At 50.7% G+C, this 25,618-nt stretch overlaps 1 protein-coding gene across 1 annotated transcript in view; it reads left to right on the top strand.

Moving 5' to 3' along the window:
• Positions 1-25,618, top strand: part of FA2H (fatty acid 2-hydroxylase) — a 51,324-nt gene that overhangs the window by 10,087 nt on the left and 15,619 nt on the right. The window contains exon 2 of the mRNA XM_060130088.1: positions 19,109-19,201. Within this exon, the coding sequence (XP_059986071.1) occupies positions 19,109-19,201 (93 nt within the window). The remainder of the gene's footprint in view (positions 1-19,108; positions 19,202-25,618) is intronic.

Genomic DNA, 25,618 nt, shown 5'->3' with positions numbered 1-25,618 from the left:
GTTAATGTAGAAAAATGCAACTGATTTCTGAATATTAATCTTGTTTCCTGCTACTTTGCTGAATTCATTTGTTAGATCTAGTAGTTTTCGTGTGGCGTGCTTAGGGTTTTCTATATATAGTATCATGTCATCTGCATATAATGACAGTTTTACCTCTTCTCTTCCAATTTGGATACCTTTTATTTCTTTTTCTTCTCTGATTGCTGTGGTTGGGACTTTCAATACTATGTTAAATAGAAGTGGTGAGAGTGGGCATCCTTGTCTTGTTCCAGATTTTAGTGGGAAGGTTTTCAGCTTTTCACTGTTGAGTATTATATTGGCTGTGGGTTTGTCATAAATGGCTTTTATTATGTTGAGCTATGTTCCCTCTATACTCACTTTGGTGAGAGTTTTTATCATGAATGGATGTTGAATTTTGTCAAATGCTTTCTCTGCATCTATTGAGATGGTCATGTGGTTTTTGACTTTTCTTTTGTTTATGTGGTGTATTACATTGATTGATTTGCATATGTTGAACCATCCTTGTGAACTTGGGATGAATCCCACTTGGTCGTGGTGTACGATCTTTTTTATGTGTTGTTGGATTCGGTTTGCTAATATTTTGTTGAGAATTTTTGCATCTATATTCATCAAAGATATTGGTCTGTAATCTTTTTTGGTGATATCTTTTCTGGTTTTGGTATCAGTGTGATGGTGGCTTAAGAGACTATCTTTGGGAGTGTTCCCTCCTCTTCAATCTTTTGGAAGAGTTTGAGAAGAATCAGTATAAGTTCTTCTTTGTTTGTTTGGTAGAATTCTGTGAAGCTATCTGGTCCTGGACTTTTTTGTAGGGAGTTTTTTTTATTACAGATTCTATTTCACGTCTAGTGATCGGTCTCTTCAAATTATCTATTTCCTCTTGATTCAGTTTTGGTGGGCTGTATGTTTCTAGAAGGTCGTCCATTTCTTCTAGGTTGTCAACATTCTTTCTGATAGCTGTCCCTATTGATGTTTTTCCCTATTGTATCAATGCTACAAGAAGCATCCTTACATAATCATTTTGCACACATATGCAAATAAATTTGTAATATAGAGTCCTAGACGTGAAATTTCTAGATCAAAATGATATCCATTTTGTATTTTGATGGATATTGCCAAACTGCCCTCTAAAAAGGTTGTACCAATTAAAACGCCCTCCAAAAGCATACAAGAATGCCTGTTCCTTCACACCCTCACCAATGCTGTGTACTGCCAGTATTTTTAATCTTTGCCAATGGGAGAAAAAATTTGCTCCCTGTTCAAATTATACATTTCTAAATTATTTGCACCTTTTTGGTAAACTGCATGTTCAGGTCCTTTGTCCATCTGTACTGGATAGTTGATCTTTTTCTTATTGATTTATATCACTCTTTATATATAAAGAATATTAGCCTATTTTCCATCATACATAATACTACTTGTCTTCCAGCTCTCATTTGTCTTTTGGCTTGTTTAATTTTTTTCTTTTCTCCATTTAAACCTTTCAGTTTTCCATGTAGTAAAAGCTGTCATCTTATCATTCTTAGAAAGACCACCTCTACTTTATGATTTTATATATAAAAGCAAGCAAAAAATATTTTGTATCCTTCTCACAGTTTTTATCTTTAATGATTCTGTTGTTGTTTGTTTGTTTTTGCTTAAATGTTTTATCTACCTGGATTTTTTTTTTTTTTTGGTGTAAAGAACAAAACAGAGGTTATTTTAGGTTTATATTTTTCCAAGTGACCAACTGGTTATCCCAGTAGATTTATGGAATAAGCTATCTTTTCTCACTGATTTAAAACAAAAACAAAAACCTTTACCACACATCAAACATTCACAGTTATATTTTGGTCTATTCTTGGACTCTATGCTATACTAATGAAATCACTCATTTTCTTATTAGGTTTTAGCCATTCAGGTTTTTTTTCCCCTCTCCTCCTTCTGTTCCATTCCATCCTGCTCCCACCTGCTCCACTAGAGAAAGCAAAGGGCAGGACAAGAGCTGAGCATCAATTCTGGACCATGTTGCCAGCCTTGGGGAAATACAGTCAAGTCTGACTTTCAGGGGCTGTGGCTGCCCAGCACGCCCTGACCCTGATGTCGTGTGGCTGGAGCAGGGAGGAAGTGGCTCAGGGAAGCTCAGACAGGCTGCTGCCGCAGTCCGAAAGCCCATGGGAAGGGGGGGTGCACGGTGGGTGTGCAGTGGTTGCGGAATGGTAGTGATTTCAGCAGGGAATGCAAGGATGAGGAGTGGTGTGGAGAGAATGTCTGGAGGCAGCCTTGCCGCTGGAACTCAGCATGGGGGCGGGTCCTGTGTACCTTTCCTACTTTGTGTCCACAGCTTGTAGTTGGAGGAGGGGCCTACAGGTCAAGTTCTATGTGTGTAGGGACAGACGAGGCTAGGAGAGCCGGAAGGAACCCTATCAGGGAAACTGGCACCTCTCTTGTAAAGCCCTGTAAATCTAAAACTTCTTGTCCCTCTGGTCAAGGGAACTGAATACTTATCCCTCTCTACCTTCCTTTCATCAAAATCAAATGAGGCCTTACTAAAAATAGATTCCTGGGACTTTCTGGGACGGTGGAAATGTCCTACATCTTGATGTGGGCATTGGCTGCAAGGAGGCATATAATTGTCAAAACATATCAAACAATACACTTAAGATTGGTAATTTTTTACTATATGAAGTTTATACCCAATTTTTTTAAAGGAGGCAAATAAATTTAACACATATTTAGTAATTGCTTCTAAAGATATGACCTCATGATTGCAAGCGTTAGATGTTGGTATACACCAGCCTTTAAAAATTGCTTTTTTTTTTTTCAATCATTTTACCGTTGAGTAGTATTGTCTGAAGGTCTATCAACTAGAGATTAGAAATCTTAGCTCAATTAAAAGCATGAAAACTCTGACAGGTTAAAAGGGTTGTCTCTGGTCATTCAGATCTTAATGTCAATCACGTAAATTAGGTTTTTTTCCTGCTAGAACTGGGCAGAATTGGAGCACACTGAGGGAATGCTGGTTTGGGGTTTTTGGTGAGGAGATGGCTTTGGAGAAAGGCTCTGGGAAGCAGGGAGGTCCCAGCGTGGTGTTGTTTGGGTAATAGGAGCATACTGTAATGTAGGGACTGGGTTTCCAAGAGCCTTGGGGGGAGGGCAGTGAGACTAGCTGGTAGGGAGGTGCAAGGATCAACATTTTACTTAGGACTGTCCACAGGTGACACAACACAGTGAGGTACTTCTTTGTCCTCTGATCGTCCTCCTCTTTCAGACATATACAGAATACTACAGAAGCAGAATCACACAGTGTAAACAGGCAGGCCTTGTTTTATTGCACTTCACTTTGTTGCACTTCGCAGATACTGCATTTTTTTTTTTTAATTGAAGGTTTGTGGCAACCCTGTGTCAAGCAAGTCTGTTGGTGCCGTTTTTCCAACAGAATTTGCTCACTTTGTGTCTCCGTGTCACAATCTGGTAATTCTTACAATATTTCAAACCCTCTTACAGCAAAAAGGTAATAACTCACTGAAGACTCAGGTGATGGTTAGCATTTTTTAGCAATAACGTATTTTTTAATTAAGGTATGTACCAAAAGTGCTTTTAAAAAGAAAGAGTAGAATGTGAATGGTAGGATCTAGGTAGTAGGGATACAGGTATTCACAGTGAGATTCTTTCACCTTGGCTGCATGTTTAAATTGTTTCATAATAAAAAGCTGGAAAAATACTGGGTAGTTACATCATGGACATCACTCCCAAATGTGTTCTTAAAGGATGAGTGGGAAAATAAAACAAGGTAACAGCACATGAATGGTTACCTGTAACAAGGCATCACATTTCTAATGAAATTGTATTAGTTTCCTAGAGCAGCTGTAACAAAATACCACAAAGTGGGCACTTAAAATAACAGGAATTTATTCTCACCATTCTAGATGCTAGAAGTCTGAAATCAAGGAGTTGGCAAAGTTGGTTCCTTCTGGAGGCTCTAAGGGAAAATCTGTTCCTTGCCTCTTTCCTAGCTTCTGATGGAGCTGGCAATGCTTGGTGTTCCTTGGCTTGTGGATACATCACTCCAGTCTCTGCAACCATCTGCACAAAAGCATTCTTCCCTGTGTCTCTGCATCTGTGTCTCCAAATTTCCCCTCTTCTTACTAGGACACCAGTCATATTGGATTCAGAGCCCACCCTAACTCAGTATGACCTCATGATAACATGATCAGTGCAAAGACACTATGTCCAAATAAAGTCACATTCACAAGGTTCTGGGTAGACATGAATTTGGCAGGGGTGGGGTGCAGAGAGATACTATTCCTCCCAATACAGATATCGTTAAACAACTTCTGCCGCTCAAATAACCTAGAAGAAAGTGAATGTGATAGGCACTGGAGAACTGCGTTATATTTCAGAAAAATGGCTCTAGTAGCAACAGAGATTCTAATATTTTAAGACTTGTGTGAAAAGTTTGATGTTTCACTGGGGGTGAAAAAATAGACATAAAACTAAATTAGAGAATTAATTGCCATAAGGATATATGTGTATATATATATATATATACACACACACACACACATATAGATATATGTGTGTGTGTGTGTGTGTGTGTGTGTATATATATATATATATTTCATATTCTTGGGCCATTCCCCAAATCTACAAAATCAGAATCTCTGAAGGCAAGACCCCAGAAATCTGTACTTTTAACAAGCTCTCTGTGTGCCTTAGAGACAACATAAAGTTTGCAACCCACTGTCCCAGAAGGCTAAGGGCAGAGGGAAAATGGAGATGGAAAAGCTGGAGTCACTGAAAGTGGCTCAGTAGGTAGATCTCTTGGAATTACTGAAGAATCAGCGTCCCCAAGCTCCCAGAGTGGAGCTTAGTGCAGAGCAGTTGTGTGGTGGGCGCTGAATTAGCAGCCCATCCTACTCCCCTCCAGGAGAGAGGAGGCGCCGGGGATCTGCAGCTCTGGGTCTAGCTCTGGATCTTACTGGCTACGTGACATCGCATGAGTCACTAAACCTCTCTTGGCCTTGATTTCCTTATTCCTTGCATCACTACAGGATTTTCTGCGGCTTCAATGACATCGTGTGAGCTCTGTAAGACAGAACATGTAGATTAAACTGAGATAGATGATTACGAGCCCCTTTAGCCCCGGCTTCTGCTAAGAAAAGGCAGGTTCCTGTTAGGTGGTGAGGGATGGATGCTTTTAAGATCTGAGTTGCTATGTGCTCAGACTCTCTTGGGTGAGGCCACTTACCCGCTGGAGGAGCTGGAGAGTGGTGACATTCAGTCTCTCAGAGTTACCCCTCCCCCCAGCTAGGGCGTGTGGGGTCTGCACCAACCTGCTGTCCTTCTGTCTTCACCTGGACAAATACAATGTTGGACTGGGGACACACGCCCTGGTCAGGGACAGTTAGTCTCTGAAACAGAGGCTGGCGACTGCCCCAGTGGTCCCAGGGGCTTGCAGGGCTGCCTCTTTCTCCCCACCATTCCTTCCTCTATTCACCTGCAAACATAGTGGATATAGTCTCATCATGCCCAGACCAAGCTCGATGCTGGGGACAAAAAGACAACTGTTCGCTGCCCTCATGGGGGGTACCTACCAGTAGACAGAGGGAGATAGATAGGACAATTACAGGTGGTGGCAAGAGCTGTAACAGAATATATTTTAGATAGATAGACAGACAGACAGACAGAAAATATATTTTAGATCAGGGGGCTGTGACAGAGTGACAGCTGCAGCTTCTGATGGGGATGGTCAGGGAAGGCTTCTCTGGGGAACTGATATATGATGGATGAAAAGGAGTTGTCATAAGAACTGGATGAAAAAGCATTCTAGGCAGAGGAACAGCAAGCACTAAGGTCCTGGGGTCTGGCAGGATTGGTGACATCAGGCATGCAAAAGATGGCTCTGCTGTTGCTGGAGTGCTGTGGGCGACGGGGAGTGGGTGTGGGCTGGAGCGGGGAGTCAGCAGGAGCCCTACCTCAGCGGGGCTCACAGGTCATTGTAGGGGGCTTAGATTTTACTCTGAGAACAAGGGGCTGGAGGACTTGAAGCGGAACACTGACAAAGTTGGTCTATAGTTTATTAGATCATTCTGGCTGCCATGTGGATGGTAGCTTGAAGGGAGGCAAGAGCGGAAACAGGGAGCTTCCCTGGTGGCACAGTGGTTAAGAATCCGCCTGCCAAGGCAGGGGACACGGGTTCAAGCCCTGGTCCAGGAAGATCTCACATGCCACGGAGCAACTAAGCCCATGCGCCACAACTACTAAGCCTGCGTGCCACAACTACTGAGGCCACATGCCACAACTGCTGAGGCCCACGCACCTAGAGCCCGTGCTCCACAACAACAGAGGCCACCGCGATGAGAGGCCCACACACCACAGTGGAGAGTAGCCCCCGCTCGCCACAGCTAGGGAGAGCCCGCGTGCAGCAACAAAGACCCAACAAAGCCAAAACTTAATTAATTAACTAATTAATTAATTTAAAAAGAGTGGAAACAGGAAGAGAGCTAAGAGGCCATCCCTGTTGTCCAGATGAAAAAAAGAGGTGGCCTGGACTGGGAGGCCATTGGGACAGAAAGAAGTAGATAGAAATTGGAAATGTCTTGCTGAGGGATTAAACATTGGGAGTGAGGGAAGAGAGGAGTTGAAGGGACATCAAGGTTTTGACCTGAGCAATTAGGTGGTTTGATTTGTGGAATGATGAATACTGGGATGGGGGTCCATGGTTTGGGATGGGGCAATTAAAGTTCACTAGGACCCTATCAGGTTTGAGATGCCCAGGAAACACCCAGGTAGAGATTTCAAATAGTAGCTGAATATATGAGTCCAGAAATCTGGTGTCCAATATGGTAGCCACGAGGCACATGTGGCAATTTAATTTTAAATTAAATAAATAAAAATTCAGTTCCTCAGTCACACTGGCTAGATTTCAAGTGCTCAGTAGACATATGTGGCTAGTGACTACTATATTGGACAGGACAGATCTAGAACATTTCCATCGTTGCAGAAAGTTCTCTTGGGCAAAAAAGCGTTGGTCTGAGCTGTGGCCCAGAGTCACAAGGCATTTCTCTCTAGGATAGTGGCATCCTAATCTGGACACCAGAAACCTGGTGTCCCTGCATCCTTCTCAAATGGCTCCTTCTTGCTCTCTCTCTACATGATCACACCATATCATGTATTCAGTGATGTCCCTGACATGTGGCCATGTCAGAGAGGCACTGGCCACCCAGAAGGACAAGTTGCCTTGAGGCTGATCAAGGACGTCATCCCCTGGGGCTGAGCATCATTAGAGTGATGAGTATAAACACCTGAGCATAAAACGTGGCGTGTAGGCTATTACTCATGAGAAGGTACCAGTTCTAGGGCTCACTGTGTAGACTTGGCTAGTTTGAGAAATGTGCAGTGGATTTGGAAGTTGTCAGGATAAATGAGGGTGGAAAAGAAGACAGGTTTAGAGTTCAACAGTCTTATGTTCTTGAACTCACTGTGTCACTGGAGGGAAGCCAGCCAGCCTCTTGAACATCAACATGCTCAGCTACAAATGGGAGAAGATTCCATGCCTGAGCAAGGGAGAGGGGGAAATTGCTTGAATAAGTAAAAAGAGGTAGTGGGTATAAGACAGGTTGTTTTTTGTTGTTGTTTTTATTGTTTTGTTTACAAAACAGTTCAGTGGCTTTTATTGTTTCTGGCAATATAATCATTTGCCATTTTGTAAACAAAGAGAACAACAGTATTTTTCTTTCTTAAGTTATTAGATTACAAAAGGCACATTTAGGAATCTTGTCTCTGGAATAGAGATATATGAGGTTATTTGTAAATCAATGGTCTTGTTTCTCCTTTAATAAAACAGCAAAATAGTATTTTGAGATTAATCCTTACAGACGGAGTGTTACATCTGAAATTGGTTGTTTTATAGAAGTTGGGTCAGTCAGGAGATAATATATTTTAGATGGCTTAAGTGTGTCTTCCCTGTGGATAGCACATTCTGTAAGCCCACCTGAGGTGCCTTGAGGTCTAAGACTTGAGAGAGCACAGTCTAGAAATGTCCCGTGGAATCTGCAAAAGGCTAAACCTTGAGGAGCTCATTTGCTGCAGTTGCTAATGCTGCTTATTAGAGTTGAAGCTCTGGTCCCACCCATCCTACCACTGCAGGCGAGGCAGGGTTTTGTAAGGCAGGACCAAGGAAGTGAGCCTCAGAGAGCTCCCCTGGTCCCCCCCGACCATGCCCAGGTCAACCTCCCCAGCACAGGCTCCCAGATGGAGTTTTCCCCTCGGGCTGTTCCAAATCCCCGAGTTCGGCTTTCATTGGGAAAAAACTGTGTCCACTTGACTCTTGGTGACATCCTGGAAATGGTGCCCTCGTCTAAGGTTAGCAGCTAGAGCAGAAGAGATCTGCCTGGATACGGATGTTCCACGGCAGGACTTGGTAGAGAATCCAGTTAGTAGCCTGAAAACTTGTGGGGTGCTCGGGCGAGTTGTGAGTGGTAATTTACTATTTTCAATCCACTGGCCCCCTTTTCTGATGTCTTGGAATGCCTACCTATGCTGACTCCTGCTTCTGGTGACAAGGTTGCTGGTGATGTCATCCAAGGGGGCTCATTTCACAAGTAAGAGCAATGCTGGGTCCACAGCAAACTGACATCAAGGACCCAGGAGGCTGGGAATGTCTTGTCCACATCTCCACGTCTTCTGAGAGAGAGCTGTGGGGCACACCTCAGGTACAGGTTTCCTATTCCTGCTCATTTTCTCTTTTCCTTTCATCTTCCTACCATGAATACAGGGAGAGTGGCTGGCAGAGCTGGCTGCCTTGCAGTGACTGGGCGAGTGGGACGTGGGTGTGCTTTGGGAGTTCTGTGGCTTGTCACTTGCTAGGCATGGATTTTGTTTTGGTTTGGGTTTTGTGCACGTCAGGGGTTTATTTTAAGTGTTTTAAGGCGTGGATAGGCCACAGGACCTGGCTGGTCCTGGCTTCTGATTTGGACCTCATCACACAGCAGCTTCCTGGAGACAGAAGCAGGCAGGTCCTGCTGCCTTCACTTTCGCCCCATGTTTCTGGCTGCAGAAAACAGCCAGCTCCAGGGAGGCTGCTTCCTGGGGGGCCCGGGGGTGGGCTTGTTAACACTGGCTTCTCCCCAGGGAAGCCTCTTGGTGCGGTTACGGTCCTCCTCCTTCCGGGACCTGCCTGGGCCATGTGCAACCCAGGTATCCTGAGACACGTGGGCCTCTGGGCCTCCATGGGAGGGGAGCAGCTGGACACAGGGCCTGGGGCACCCTCTCATTTCAGAAGAAGGGTTTTCAGGCCGAACCCAGGCCATGGGATAAAAGGCCATCTGTCTGTCCCTCGGTACCCAGCCCTGGCTTTCCCAAACAACATTCCTTTATGCCGGCTCCCCCGCCTCCTGCAGCCCCCGCCCCGCTGCACACAGCCTCCTTTCACTGCCTCTGCGGTCGGCTTGTTTGTTTGCCATGCAGAGGGCAGGCTTTTTGTTGTTCTCTTTTCTCTCCCCCTCATGCACCATCCAAGCACACCCTCTCTGGGGACGGTCTGGGGCACTAGAGAGGGGCTTGGGGGCTCAGGGCAGGGGCTTGGAACATCCCAGTGAGTTCTCCCAGAGGGGATAGAAGAGGACGCGGGAAGGACCTCGGCGGGGACAGCCCTGGAAGTGGATTCCTGGCTGGCTCTCCCAGCAACTGTTTGCAAGTCCTTGAATCAGTGACTTGGTCCCTCTCTGCCTCCGTTTCCCTCATCCAGGGAACATGTCCTCAGAGAGAATTGTGTTGATTCCGATGAGATGTTGGCCACACGTGCAGGTGGTAATGGCACTCACCGTGGAGGTGGTGCAGCTGTCCCAGAAGCCTCGTGGCTGGGTGGGGGGTGGGGATCACCAAGTAGGCCAAGGTTTGCACTAAAGGGGGTCGCGGTGCACCGGACCTCCCCCCACCCCAGTTCAGCCTGCCTCCGCAGCACAGTGCTTCCAGGTGCTGGGGAGTGACTTCCCAGGCCCCGAAGAAGGGGAGCAAGGCCACCCCTGGCTGCTTGACGAGGAACGGTGGGCTGGGGAGGGAGGTATAGTAAATCCCCTACATACGAACGAGTTCCGTTCCAAGTGCACGTTCGTAAGTCCAATTTGTTCATGAGTCCAACAAAGTTAGGTAGGTACCCAACTAACACAATTGGCTATATAGTATTTACTGTAATAGGTTTATAATACTTTTCAAACAGATAATACATAAAAAACAAACACAAAAAATAAAGACAACATTTTTAATCTTACAGTACAGTACCTTGAAAAGTACAGTAGTACAGCACAACAGCTGGCATACAGGGACTGGCATCGAGGGAACAGGCAAGAAGAGTTACTGACTGGAGGAGGGAGAGGAGGTGGGAGATGGTAGAGCTGAAGGATCGCCAGCAACAGGAGACGGAGGGCAAGCTGCAGTTTCACTCACGCCTAACGTTGACGGAACACACGTTTGCATCTTTGAAAGTTCGCAACTTGAAGGTTCGTATGTAGGGGACTTGCTGTACTCGAATGCCTACCCCTCCCAGCGCCGTCTGTGTGGGCTGCCACCAAGGGCCTGGCAGGAAGACTGTGCTGATTGCAAGACCCTGGTTTCTGCCACCTCCTCACATCTTGTCTCCACATCTCCTTGGATGCCTCCATCATTTGTTCTCATTCCTGGTTGGATTCCTTCTCCTTCTGTGGCCCTGAGGCAAACCCAGGAGAAACTAGTTCAGCTTGGATTCCTTTGCTATCGCTGACATAACCAAGTCCCACACCCTGGGTGGCTTAGGCAACAGAAATTTACGTGTCCCAGTTCTGAAGTTCTGAAGGAGACCAAGGTGTGGCAGGCTTGGTTCCTAGCGAGGGCTGTGGGAGGGACTCTGTCCCAGGCCTCTCCCTAGCTCCTGGTACTTTGTTGGTAATCTCTGGTGGTTTGGCCCTTGCAGATGCTTCACCCTGATCTCTGCCTCTTCACATGGTGTTCTCAGGGTGTGTGTCTGTTTCCAAATTTCACCTCTTTATAGGGGCACCAGCCACATTGGATTAGGGCCCACCCTCATCACTTCACTTTAACTAGTCACACCTGCGGTGACCCTAGTTCCAAATAAGGTCATGTTCTGATGGACTTGGGGTTAGGACATCAACATAGGAATTTAGAGGTGGGGTGGGCATGCGGAGGATCGAATCAACCCTCCCTGGAGGGAACATCCTTGGTGCTCAGCTGCGTCTCTGCTGCGATTCCCTCACCCTCACGGATTTGTCTCCCTTCCAGACACCATGAGGGGGAAGAGCGCCAGTAAAAGTCCGCATCCACCACCCACTTCTGCTTCCAGACACCCTGCCTCCTCTCGGCTAGCCTAGAGGGAGAAGGAGGCCCGGGTTGCCCTTCGTTGAGCCTTGCTGGGGCTCTGGTCCTCTCAGTGCCGCCCACCTGTCACCAACCCACTCAGGGCATTGGTACAGCTGGGTGGGTGCACGTGGGCTCCCCGTGGATTCCCTGTTGTGGGAACAGGAGGACAAGACCCTTGCTCTTGCCCGTCCACGCCCATCCCTCTCTGAGGCTGTCCCGGGGGCAGGAGGGCTGCAGCTCACCCAGGCTTTTCAAAGCGGCGGGCTAAGGGCTGTGTTTGTATTCAGGCAGGTTGGTTTGGCCCACATCGTGTGTTTGTTTTAAACATGCGTCAGATTTTGAAATCTGGAGATTCCACAGAGAAATCTAGTTTTCCAGTTTTTCTTAGAAGTCGGAAGGTCTGGCAACACTGGGCCCCATCCTCACCTGACCTGAACCTCAGTCGGGGCTGCCCCCTTTCAACGGGGTGTGACCCCCTCCAGTTTGCTGCAGTCCCCTCCATTCCCCACAGCCTCCCCCATGCCAAGACCCCACGACAATGACCACAGGTTACTGCACATGTTGCATTTCTTTTTTTCTCTGTACTGCTGTCTCTAGCAAAAGGGCTCCTCATGTTTTTGCTTGTCTTTTGTTTCTTGGTGCCTCGTGTTTTAAGAAAAAGGAGAGTGAGCATCTTTCCTCATGGAAGTAAAGAATATTCCTATGTATTTAGCCAAAAATAAATAAATAAAAATAAAATTAAAAAAAAAAAGTTCGCAGAGACTTCCCTGGTGGCTCAGTGGTTAAGAATCCACCTGCCAATGCAGGGGACACGGGTTCAATCCTTGGTCCGGGAAGATCCCACATGCCGCAGAGCAACTAAGCCCGTGAGCCACAACTACTGAGCCTGTGAACCACAACTCCTGAAGCCTGTGCACCTAGAGCCTGTGCTCCGCAACAAGAGAAGCCACCACAATGAGAAGCCCGCGCACCGCAACAGAGAGTAGCTCCGTCTCGCCACAACTAGAGAAAGCCCATGCGCAGCAACGAAGACCCAACACAGCCAAAAATAAATAAATAATTTTTTTTTAAAAAGTTAATTAAAAAAAAAAAAAGAGTATTCCTATGTGTTTAGTCCGCAAACGAAATGAGTCTGTATTATGAACCACACTCTGCCTGCTTCATTCATTGAAGGCACCTGCCCACCTTCTGAGGACAGAGCAAGAACTCGGGGTGCCTTTGCCAGAGAGAAGCACTTCTTGTTCCAAGAGGAAGATCCTCAGGTCACAAAGCAAGTTGATGAGGGAGGCTGGTCTAGAACTTTGTCTCTTCATTAAAGCTGAATCTGCAGGGTCTGGAATAGATGGTCAGACCCGGATTCTTCCCCCGAGGGCTGCCTCCCTGAGAGACAGGCATGTTGGGGGAACTGGCTGGAACCTCAGCAAGCTAGCAGGGGACAACTCCTGGGTCCTCTGTGAGTTTGGGTCCGAGGGCATTGAACTCAGTGTGAGAGAGGAGGCGGCGGCCGAGGGAGCCCAGGAGAGGGGGTGGTGGTGTCAGCAGGACCATCTCCATGAGACAAGAGCAGTGGCTTGGGCTGACCTGAGAGGACATCATGATTCATTAGCAGCCGGGAACTGGCACTGTAGTGGGAGAAAATAGGGCTGGTGCTGCTGTTTCATTGGCTTCTTTCCCTGCAGCCTTGGACTGTGGCTGGGAGGATCTAAGGAGATCAAAATGCCCTCCTCACCTCCTGCCCCATATTGCCCAGCATGTCCAGTGGTTCCCAGCTCAGGGTGGGCAGTGCCCGCCTACCTAGTCTCCTTAGCAGGGCACATTGACCTTCTCCCCTCAAGTAGGCATCCTGCCTGCCTGGGCCCCCAGACCCTAAACAGGCCACCATCTACTCAAATATACCATTCAGCACGTATTCAGGTGCTGACCCCGTGCCAGCTACCAGGAGCAGAGCAGTGAGCAAAGCATCAGGGTCTCTACCCTCATGGAGCTTGCATTCTGGCTTGGGAGGCAATCACAGGGAAATGCATAGGAAAGCAAGATGCTTTCAGCCCCTGAACTATCGATACTTTGCTAGGCTCACCAGCTTCTCCCAAACAGCCTTGGGGCCTGACCATAAATGTGCTTCTAGCCAGGTCTCCTGCCTGCCTTCCCAGGATGGAAAGGTCGGCAGGGCTCAAGAGGAGGGGTGGGTCTTCAGCTCCATCCTTGCTCCCCTGGGACAATCTTGTGTCCCTCGGGTAGACCCTCTAGGAAAGCTGTCATCTGACACAGGTGGGTTGGACACCGCATGTCAAGCCACATCCATCAACACTTGGGCTGATTATTCTTGTGAAAGCCATTGTGAGTCTGACTACAGAATTACTCACTTCCCTTCCCCAAAGTCTGTAGCTAATGCAATCTGAAGGCAGGACCCAGAACAATTTCCAAAACCTGGAAAAGAGTACATGTTTTCTTCACTTGCCGCTGCCTTTTGGTTTTCAAAGGTTTTTGGTTTTCAGGCTTGCTTCCAGGATCAGGAGAGTCTTTTAAATAATGCATTGTGGAAGTTTCCAAGAAACTTTTTTTAAAAAGTCTTTTAGAGTCTGAGTTGTACCCTAGTCCCTAGGAATGACCTTTACATACTTCTGATTCATAGATGGTGTTTGCCCATGGAATTCAAGCGTGAGCCTGGCTCAACCATAAAATAAACACGAGGCAGGGAAGTCTGGAAACCATGGCTCAGATCAGTGTGTGTGGTGTGGCGGCTCCCAGCAGGACTCGCTTCCTGGAACACCCGCCCTCTGCCCTGGTTCGGATGGGAGCAGCCCCCGAGTGGGAATGGGAGACCTTTTGAAAACTCACAACTAGACCCTAGAAAAAGAGTCAATAAAAGACGCACTAGAGGACACTTCCTTGTACCTGAGGGCATTTCTGCTCCTGGCAGCGCCCATGTGCTGCTTGCTCTGGTTCTCCTTGAAATCTCCTCCCGTATTGGAGCTGTGTACAATCTTGTGGTTAATAAACCTGGGCTCCTGCCATGGAGGGCTGTGGTCCCGATGAGGCCACCCAGAAAGCACCTTGGTTCTATTGTCAGTCTGCGATCTATTGGCCAAAAGCCTGTCACCCACGACATGACTGCCTGGTTCCAGGACCCTCAAGTTGTGATTAGCTGGGGTTGCAGGAGGACAGGAGGAAACAGCCCCATCCGTCTTCCTCCCCTTTCCCCACCCTCCATGGCAGCGCACGGCCCGTGCCAGCCTTCAGACAGGAGCTGGTGCAGGATTCAAGGGCAGCATCTTGGGAGAGTCCCTGACTGCTCAGGGCTGGGGAAGCAAGCTGGTGAGCCCGGTGCTGGGCAGGAGCCGCTCCCCTTCCTTCTGGCTCTCAGGAAAGAGGCAGAGAGCCACGGGGATCCTCCCTCCATTTCCCTCATTCCACCCGGAATATTTCCAGCTAAACGACAACAACAACAACAAAAAACCCTTGAAAGTTCTGTTTTCATTTTCAGCCAACATCTCTCTGTGAAACTGGATTTTTAGTAATTTGTTAAGAAACCTTGGAACTGGAACAAAGAGAGCATTTGACCTACTTCCTGTTACACAGAGACTAGAGACCCACACCGACCACCATGAACCAAGAAAACAATGATGTACAATTAATTCTCACAAAACAAAATTTTAGGTTGTAATTTCTTCTGCATTAATAAATATTTTTAAATGGAACCTTTTTTTTTTTTAATCCCCCTGTAAATTTGCCAAATGCCCTTCCTTGGGAAGAACTGCCTTTTATTCTGCAAGCATGTGTTTCCTACCTATTTCTTTCATTTATGAAATGCTGCTGCTAATTTTAAAAATATTTTTTAATATATGTTTTTCATGTATTTATTTTATTTACTCTTTTTTTTTTGGCTGCATTGGGTCTTTGTTGCTGCGCACGGGCTTTCTCTAGTTGAGGCGAGCGGGGGCTACCCTTCATTGCGGTGCGTGGGCTTCTCATTGCGGTGGCTTCTCTTATTGCAGTTGCAGAGCACGGGCTACAGGCACGCGGGCTTCAGCAGTTGTGGCGCGTGGGCTCAGTAGTTGTGGCTCACGGGCTCTAGAGCACAGGCTCGGTAGTTGTGGTGCACGGGTTTAGTTGCTCCGCGGCACGTGGGATCTCCCCAGACCAGTGCTCAAACCTGTGTCCACTGCATTGGCAGGCAGATTCCCAACCACTGCGCCACCAAGGAAGCCCCTTTTTTAATATCTTTATTTGGCAAAATAAGATGCTGGTAATTTCATGTCAGACTAATGTACTTTCAGTTCTGCTCATGCCTATCCTGTGGACTACCCTTGGCCAAAGGGCACTGAGAATATATGGCCCACATTATTGGACTTTGACCCTTGTGTCTGGGCACCACCCCACCCAGCCCGGGTGGCATTCTAAGATGGTGTGTTCAGTGTCCTGGGCGACCTCTCTCTTCCAAGCAGATGTGCTCACCCCCCATTCTTTATATATTTCCAAGGAGCGTGAGCCTGGCAGAGTTTCAGGGCTCCACCCTGAACAACACAGTCAGGATCCCCTGAGGTTCCTGCCACATCTCAGGGGTCTGGAGTGTCAGGGGATCGTGGCTATGTTGCAAAGAGCCAACACTGAAACATGATCCACTTGAGAAGTATGGGTGGAGATGTAATATTTTCAAGAGCCCACCCTAGGTAACTTGAAGAGAGGAAACAGTAGTTTCCTGGCCTGTTAGAATCTATTGTTCGTCCACCATTGGACAAAAGATCATGGCCGGAACATGCAAAAACAATAAGAGGAAGGAAATTGTAAATACCAACTGAGGCAGTGGGACACATGGAAAGTGTGACTCTTTTTAAGTTGGAAAATAAAGAGCTCATTTCTGGCTAGAATGGTTAGGGAAGAAGCACGTGGTTGTCAAGAGAATATTCTGGAGCCCAGCTGCGGCTCTACCCCTCATTAGCTGTGGGGCTCCTTCATGCCTTGGCCCTCCCATCCGTCAAGTGGGAATAATAATCATGCTGCTTCATATGGTTGTTATGCAGATGAGAGGGCTGGGCACATGGTAGGCCTTCATGAATATTAACCGTTGTCATCATGCTAGATAGGATGACATATGAGGAGAAAAACGCGAGGCATGTTGAGAAAATGGCAAGTCGTCCCTACCGGTGAGAGGGAAAAATGAGGCTTAATTCAAAGGCGTGACAGGAGAAGAGCTTGGAAATACAGGGGAAAGACGTTAAATACAAGGAAGTCAAGGATAAGCCGACCTACAGAGGAGGACAGCGTGTTCCCTCTTAGGAAAGTGGTCAGAGGGTCAGACTATAATGTCAGCTGTTGGAAACGTACTCCCGGAGCAAGGAGCAGGACCAGTGTTAGAGAGACGTTGCGGAGTCTTCTGAGCTGATGTGTGATTGGCACGTTGCAGATGTTCAAACACCTATGTCTGTGGATGAGTGGGTGACAGCAGTGGGTGTGGATCAGATCCTTGTAGGAGGGAGGAATTAAGGGAAGAGGAGGGGACCATGGTGATACTTCACTGAGACCACCAGCCCCTGAAGAGGAGGCGGATGTGGAACCAGGGCTTCTGTCCCCGCAAACTCCCCTCGATGATCCCATTTCTTAGGGTTTCTTTGGTTTCCACCGCCTTCTGCCCTCCTGTCCATCACTACTCCGGGCATCCCAGCCTTCATCACAGTGGGTCTGCAGGTCCAGCTCGCCTCCTGGGCCACACAAGCTCTCCACACCACGCCAGCAGCAGCAGTCCATGAAAAAAGCTTCAGGTGGCTATAAGCTAAGTGAATGAGCCGCATAAGATGGAGGTCAAAGTGCCAATGGGAGCTCAGTTCCCATGGCCTGAAATAGGATGTTCCACGTGGGGGAGGCATGAGCCCTGCTGGGTTCTGGCCTGGTCCCATCACACCCACCTTGGAAGAGGAGCCGGAACCAATCATTATGCTTAGAGACCCTGTTATGTCCTAAGAGGGTCTTGTGGAAAAGCAGATGGCGGTGGTCCTCATGTATGTAGAAGCTGCCAGGCGAAGAAGAACCTGTACAGTCCTAGAGGGGAAGAGCCAGGAGTGGTCCCTGGAAACTGAGGCAGCCAGCTGAGCAGAAGGGAGACTTTCCTAAGGACTCGAGCTCTCAGAAAACAGCCCAGCCTTAAGTGACCAGAAGCACAGGCTGGATAGATGAGGGCTCTGTGCCCAGTGCTGAAAAGTGATGACCATTTCTTCTGCTTCCACTTGTTGTTTAGATGCACGTGCCCCAAACAGGTCTGTGTCTGCCACTCAGGGATGTCTGAAAAGTGTAGCGCAGACAAAAACATCAAATGCTAATTTGAGTGATAACCCCTTCCCTGCTTGGGATGGGTGGACCCCAAGACAAGCCTTGTGTGGAGAGAGATGCATGGAGTTGTAGTGAATGAGAGGGGTTGGAGGTGCAGAGAAGGATTAGATCACCCTACTTAAGAAAGGACTTGGGGTGAACGGGAGAAAAGAACTACCCAGGAGGGAGGGAGAACCAATAGGTCCATGATTGGAGGCGCTCGGAGGTATTTTAAGGGTAGAACAGAATTAGAAGGGACAAGATTCTTATATGACATTTATTTTTGATACTTAGGGAGTTTCCTTGTATGAAATACTATAAAATCCACTCCATCCTCAAGAGGTCATCAGAGATGCTTTTGAGAAGAATTCAGGTATTAGCATGGTGACAAAGACTAAAAATACTGAGATACCCAGACCAAGACAGGACCATGAAAGCCCGCTTTTACTTGGGTTACATATGGGTTTTCCCAGAAACTGACAGCGTCACTGTCACCATCAAGTTCTCTTCATTCATTTGGAAGCAAAAAATGTAAGAATCGTAGCAACAGAAACCCCAACTGGCTGCTCAAACACTCTTCTTGGGTTCTTGCCAATATCCAGGTTCCAAGGGCCCCTTCTCCATGGCCACCACAGCTTCCTTTAGTCACAGGGACGCAGAGGACACCCCCCCACCATTGGTAAGCGCTCTGCCCACCTTCCTGGAGGGAAGCCTGCATTTTACCTACGTGCTGGCCTGCCCTCTCTGGCCTCGCCCCACATGACGTCAGGGCCAGCTGGAGCCATGTGATTTTCCCAGTACATTCCATTTCCTTCTGCCTTTGCCTCTTTGCTCCGTCCATTTGACCTTGAGCCCATCTGGGTTCTCCTCTGCCAGTCCCACCCCACGTGTGGCCGCTGACCCACACCTGGGAGTTCCTGGAGGGACGGCTCCCTCACGCTCTGCTGCCTTTCTTTTTTGTGGGCGTGTGGACCTAGCTGCCCAGCCTGTGGCCCACGAGCTCTGTAGAATTACCAGGAAGAGAGGCAGGTGATGTAGTCATTGGGCGTGACCCAGTGAGCCTGCCAGGTCCCCTGGGTGCCACCCTGTGACTCTTTACCTGACACCTGTCAGGGGCCTGGGGAAAGGCTGGCAGGGATCTCCTGGGCCAGGGCATTCCCACTCACTGCTCTCATTTCCCTCCAGTCTCTCTGCCAGCTTCTATGCTCCCCCAGATCTTTTGCCTCTTGTTTTTATGGGTATTATTTTCTTTTTCAGAGAGAAGAAAAGTGCAGAGAATAAGACCACCCACATCAGTGTCTACCCTTTTTCAAGTGCACTCGGTGCCCTTGATTTCCGCCCACCCTGCCCTGCCATGGTGCTCCCACCACTCCTGACTGCCTCATCGTGGGGCAGTTGGGGGTTCTCTTCCTTCGCCCACTGTGGGTAATCCCCTTGTGTCTCCTCTCCCCAGGGTTCCGTGGAGAATGGGGCTGTGACCTCTGCAAGCACTCAGAAGACAGACCCTGCGATGGAGCCGAAGCTCAAAGCAGTGGACTGGGACAAGGTAGTGGGCACAAGACTGGGTGGGGTGATGGTCGGGGCTCCCAGGGCCGAGGACAGGGTGCGTGGAGCCACAGGCTATGGTTATTCATGACGTTTGCCCAGGGAAGATGAGAACCGAGGAGCAGGTGCCCACAGCTCACAAGCACGACCTGGGGCAGCAAACCTGGACTGAGGTTATGGTGGGTCTGGGGAAATGACACACGAGATCTGTGCAGAACCAGGCTCCAAAGACCCCAGAGGGAGGTCTCCCACAGGGACCCCTGCAGCTGAGAAGGGCACGATGACAGGGTCAGGAGGCCTAGACGCGCCCAGCTTGGCCAGTGCACAAGGCAGAGCTGCCCCAGGTGCCGGCGACCACTCGCAGGAGTGGCCGGCACGGGAGCCTGCGGAGGCCGGCAGGGAAAGGGCTGCAGCCTTCTGTAGCATGTGGCTGCGGAGCCTGATGACAGACCTCTCTTGGTGCTGGGAGACCAGCATCTTGCTGTGATTAGGCACACCCATTTTCTGGCTAGGGAAGTGCTAGAGGAGCTGGGTAGTCACAGGTGGCAGTGGAGTCAAGAGGAGGGAGGGGTAGCATTGCCTGGGGGTTCTGGAGAGAACCAGACCTGGGTGTCATTTCCCTCCAACCTGGGTCATAGGACTTTCTCAATGTCATGTCGCCATTTCCTCCTGTAATAGACATAAGTGTGTATGTCTATAAATGTCCCCAACCTGTGCTGGACACTGGGAACAAGAGACCAACAGGACAGGCCATTGCTTTCAGGGAGCTCACAATCTGGTGCGGAGGGCAGATCTCCCCCCAGACATGTTATTACAACATGGGGAGATGTGAGAACCACACCCAAGGGACACAGGTGACCAGAGGAGGCCCCCACTGATTGTTTGCTGGGCCCCTTTTGCCAGGACTCCTGAGGCCCTGACCCCAGGAACTCAGAGATGGCATCTGTCACGTGGGAATCGCCTCTGCCTCTGGGGAAGCCCATCAGCCCAGGGCTAAGACGCCTTCGGGTGCTTCACTAAAGAGGCCGGGACAAGTGGTCCTGTGCTCCATCCCCTTCAAGCAGGCCTGTGACGAAAGGGAAATTGAAGGCCGTCAAGGGGAAAGGCTTGCATAGGCCACGCAGTATGTCCCCAGAGGGCTCACTGGACCTGGTCTCCTGACCTTGACGCTGGACTCAGCCACGATTGCTCATTGCCCAGGCCAGGGGCACAGGTTGAGGGTCTCAGTACAAACGGCTGACTTCTCTGGAAACTTTGGGGACCTGGGCTTGTTCTGCACGAGGGCAGGATGGAGGGGGAGACAGCCAGCTTGAATGGGACAAGGATCCTGGAAGCTGGTGGAGTCAGGACCTCGACTTGAAAAAGGAGGAGCTGTGGTGGGAGACGAGGAAGGTGTGGGGATGAGGGTAGGACCAGAGAGTGAGCTGCAGCATGTCGAGCTCTGGGCTCAGAGGCCAGTGGACGGTGCTGAAAGGACCACATGAAGAGGGGTCCTTGGGGCCAGCATGTGTGGGCTTGGTTTAGGGGTTGAAGGTTGGAAAGAAAATACTCTACAGAGGGCTGAGCAGGCCTGGGGTGGGGAGGCAAGAAAGAATCATCCTAGAAGGGAGGGGACTGTCACATGAGCCTGGCTGGGGACTGGCAGATCACTGCTCAGGGGAGGGGTCCTCCCAGTTTCCCTGGGCTGCCCTGGGCACGAGGCAGACGGATCAAGTCCCCCAGGCCTGTTCCACCATCCACCCCGCCCCTACCCAAGGGGAAGAGAGACCTCCCCTCCCCCTCCTCCCCGGGCCCTGCCCAGGCTCCTCTCCAGCACATCCTGGTCATACCTGACTCACCTTCCCCGCCTCTGTCATTCTCTCTCTCTCACACACTCTCTCTTCCTCCTCTCCCTCTTCCTTTGTCCCTGGGCTGAGAGAGAGGGGCAAGGGCTGGCCCAAGAGGCGGTGTGGAGACCCACTGGGAGCAATGGGGGGTCAGCTTCATGCCTCCCCCAAGCCCTGAGAAGACCCAGCTCGAGGAACTCACTTCCCAGGGAGAGCGGACAGTGCTTTCCTTGCTTTTTTCCCCTTTTTTATTCATCTACCGCGTGGTCAGTCCCAGCCCCTTTGCGGGGAGACGAGAGGCTGGGAGACCCCCCATCTGTTTCTGACCCAGGCCAGGGTCTGGACCTTGAGGAGCTCTAGAGAAAGGCCAAGAGGCAGCAGCTTTGTCTCAGCTGGGGTTCCCGGGCCTGGGGTGGACTTGCCAAAGGTAACCCTTCATGTTTTGCATTCACGGGAAGCCCCTCTAGATGCTGCTAAGGAAGGGAGTCTTGGTTACCATGGCCCAGCCTCCCTGGTCCTAGAAGCTGGGGGACAGAGTCAGCCATGCTGGAAAGAGGGAGGGAAACTGGGATGGGGGTGCTGGGGCAGAGAGTGGAGGACGGAGAGTTCTGAAAAGACAGGAGGAAAGGCCAGGAAGCAAGCCCGGGGGGCCCTGCCCTGCTTAGAGGTGCAGTATCATCTGACTCTCGAGCTCTGCATGGGATTTTATTGGAACAATTTCTGAATCATACCTTGCATCACCTCTTGGGCAGGACCCAAGTTTCCTTGTGGGACAAGAAACCAGGTTGTATCTCCTTACCCCACACTACGCCCTACATGTCTCTCCCTGTTTCCTGGAACCCAGCCAGCTCGGGAGCTACCCCAGTAGAGGTAGACAGAGCGCCCACTCCTCCTGGCTTCTGGGCACACCGGTTCCATTTGTCCCACGACCTCTTTTGCTCCTTCACTGTGTCCTTGGCAGGCTTCCCATTAGGGGGCCAGGGTCCTGGGAACCACATTGAACTAGTGTGATTTGAGGGGTTTGCAGATCCCCCTGGACAGCTAACGGGACAGTTAACGGGAGTTAACACTGGATTAACTCTTCGTTTGTTGAGCTGTTACCCTGTGCCAAACACAGGATAAGAGCTTTAGGCTAAGCACTTTAATGATACTATCTTTTATCAGCAACACAAGGTGATAATGATCCTGATTTAACTAATGAGGAAGTTCTTCAGCCCAAGGTCAAAGTCACTCTGCTGGTTAGCGTAGGGGATCACAGCTGAGCCCCCTGCCCTGCCCCCTCCACGTGTCCTGGAGCCCTTCCACCCTGGTGGCTGGCCAAGAATAAGACCTTGCGGCCTGTGACTGGGGGTGGGGGGTGGGTGGGTGGCAGAAGGCAGGGAGGAGGCCGAGCAGGTACTCAGGGAGGTGTCTTCAAAACTTGGCACCTCCTCTCTGCATCCTGCTTCCCTCAGGCTCCTGGAGGCCGCCAACAGGTGTCACAGAGCAAACTGCAGCTCCCCAACCTCCCTGCCCCTACACACACACACACACACACACACACACACACGCACACGCACACACACACACACACACACCCCTTGGCATCAGGGGCTGCCTGGCAAAGATGTTGATTTTGCCCAGTGAGTTTTACCCTTTCACGACCCTCACATAAGTCACTGAGAACCTGGGCAAGTAACACCTGGATCGGAACCAGCGCCCCTCAGGCAGCTGCCCCGGGACAGGGCCGACCTCGACACCAAGGGTGCTGGCTTCCTTCCCAGGACTCTGCCCCCCAGTCACCTGGGGCCCCCTTGAGCCTCCCTTCTCCCTTTGGCCTGCCCCAGAGTAGGGGTGTGGAGGGTCTGGCTGCAGAGGGATCCACAGGGGGTCCCCAGGATTGTCCTCCTGGCCCAGAGCCTCTCAAGTTTCCTCCCTGCTCGTCCCCTTGCCCGGAGGTCTGGGCCCCTCTTCTAAAGAGCTCAGCTATGCTCAAAAAATACCCCTCGGGGAGACACCAGGCAGGCTGGCTGGGGGGCAGGAGGTGCCACTGGGTGACCACAGGCCGTTGCGGCCTGTTTCTCCATCAAGAAGAAGGAGGAAATTATTCCTGCCCTGTATTGTGTGGGGTGTCGGAAAGTGAGCTGCCAGTGAAAGACCACCCCGCCTGGCCTTGGGCTGGGCACCCGGGGCAGGACTGTGGTGGTACCGGCTTTCTGCACAGCATGCCTCCTTCCTCTCTCCCTGGGCCTCGGCCCACTCGACACCCCGCTCCCTGTCACTCTCATCCCCTGGACCTTTGCAGCGGGGAGCACGAGGCCACCCCCTCTGGGTACGGGAAGGTTATAGGGCACGGGCAGGGAAGGCAGAACACGCCCCTGTGGACTGGAGCTTGTCCAGCTGGGAGCCCCCAGTTAGACCTCAGGGAATAGGCCTGCACTCACCCCTGCAAGGCCACCAAGAGCCGCGGCACTAGACACCCCTGCTGGACCCCTCACAGACTCTGTGCCAGAGAACCCACTGCCGTGGGGGTCCTGAGCCAGCTGAGAGCGGGCCTCCCGGCCTCGTGGTTAGAACCTGGGCTCCGGAGCTGGGCGGCTGAGGTGCAGCATGTGTAGCTGAGCATCTAGCCTAAGTCTCCTCATCTGTCAGATGAGCTCATCAGAGGCCCCAACTTCCAAAATTCCAGCTTCCAAGAATATTGGACCTGAAGTCTGAGCCCAGGGGCCTGTTACAAGGATGCAGAAACAGTGGCTGGAATTCTCGTCCTTCCCGGGCACCGTCCCCCGCCCCGCCCCTGCTCCTGCTGGTTGGAAGCCCCTCCCCCACCTCCCTGGCCCAGAAAGCTGCCCTAGAGCTGTGAGCTCTGGGGTTTGGGCACACATTTCTTTCAACAATCGCCTCAGCTCACAGCTGCGGTGGTGGGAGGAGCTGCTGACAGAGAGCAGCTGCCCCCTCTCCCCACGTTTGCCCCTCGCCCCGTCTGGGGATGAGCAGATTCCCACTCCTGAGCTGGGGCTGCCCCTGGAAAGAGTTATGTGCCACCTGGCCCCTGTGCTGCCCAGGAGGAGGGGCCTCTGGAGAACGGGTGGGGCGAGAAAAGAGGCCCTCTCCCCACCCTGGCAGCACCCTTCCACCCACCCTCTGGGCAGCAGGCTGCCCTTTTCCCCCGCTGGCCCTGCTGCAGCTGCATTCCTGGCATAGCCCGGGGAGACTCCCTCCCCCTCCCTCCGGTTAGGGCAGGGACAGAGCTGCATAGGGGAGGGGAATGGGACACCAGGTGCTTGGGCCAAACTCACCCCGACTTACACGACTTACACGTGTGCTCCCTGGGACTTGGCCTGTTGCTCTGGGTCTTTGAGTTCACTCGAGCCCGCCCCCCCGACCACCACCCTCAACAAGTGCACTCAAGAGCAGTTTCTGGACATATCCTCACCCTCATCCATGCAGTCTGGCTTTAGCTGGGTGACCCTGAGTGAATCACTTGCCCTCTCTGAGCATTAGGTTCCACAGCTGTAAAAGGAGGATTTGCTATCGTGAGGGTAGCAACGGAAACCCCCAGATGCCTGGGAACTGGAGGCGTGATCAGTGGGCTGTTCCCCCCTCCTTCCCCCACCCAGCTTCCTTCCGAGGTCCGCAGACCTTTGCTGACGCCTTCCCTGTCTCCCCTGAGCCTTAGGAAGTAGGGGTGGGAGAGGGCCAGGAGCAGGCACCAGCTCTGGAGGAAGAGAGCCGTTTATGTGGGAGGGTTAAGGGGCCAAGGGGTCCCGGCCAGGTAGAATAGGAAGTGAAATTTATCCTGAGTCCCTTCCTACCTCATTGGATCCGAGCCATCATCTCTTGCCATCCCCCCTTCTCAGACAGTTGCCATGTTGGAAATGACCAGCAAGCGAGAGGTGTTGAATTAGCACCCACCTGAGACTTTCTCATCAGTGAGCACGACTGGAAGAGAATTGAGAAGAGACACCCTGTGTGTGCATGTACTGTCTGAATCTGGGTGGAGCCCATGGTGAATGTCCCAGCTCCTGGGAGATTGTGTGGAGGATGTTATGAGCTTGGGGGAGGCGGGAAGGGAGGCTCCTACTACAGGACCAACCAGCCTTATCTGAAGAGTCACCTGACCCCTCCTGGCCTCAGTGTCCTCCTTCTCAAAGTGGGGAGGAAGTCAGCCAAGCTGCATTTCTACACTTAATGTGGAAGGGTAGCTTTACTGCCCCTGGCATAGCAGGACTGCCAGCGGGGAGAGTGCAGGTGTCAGCCTTTGAGGACTGAGGGGGATGTTTGCAGACAGGAAAGTGAGCCTTCTTGGGATTCCTCCGCCGTGGTCCTTCATCCCCCCAGGGTGAAGTGGCCCTTCCTGGGCACCAGTGAGGGCTACCTTGCAGAAATGCACGGGGGGCTAGACACAGAGCCCAGGTTCCAGGCCCTCCAAGGCCAGCCAGCCAAGTCAGAGGACCCTTGGGACCAACTCAAGACAGCAAGTCCGCCCTTTGTACAGTGGCCAGTGCCCACTGGTCTAGCCAGGGAGGAACCCAAGTCATGTCCAAAGATCCAGTGGGCAACAGGCCATCAAATGAGAGACGCTTGTGTCTGGGAGGAGAGGCTGGCTCTGT

Source organism: Lagenorhynchus albirostris, chromosome 19 (assembly GCF_949774975.1).
Source record: "Lagenorhynchus albirostris chromosome 19, mLagAlb1.1, whole genome shotgun sequence".
Classification (NCBI taxonomy): Eukaryota; Metazoa; Chordata; class Mammalia; order Artiodactyla; family Delphinidae; genus Lagenorhynchus; species Lagenorhynchus albirostris.
The sequence above is the reverse complement of the archived record's forward strand: the minus strand, read 5'-3'. Positions and strand labels throughout refer to the sequence as shown.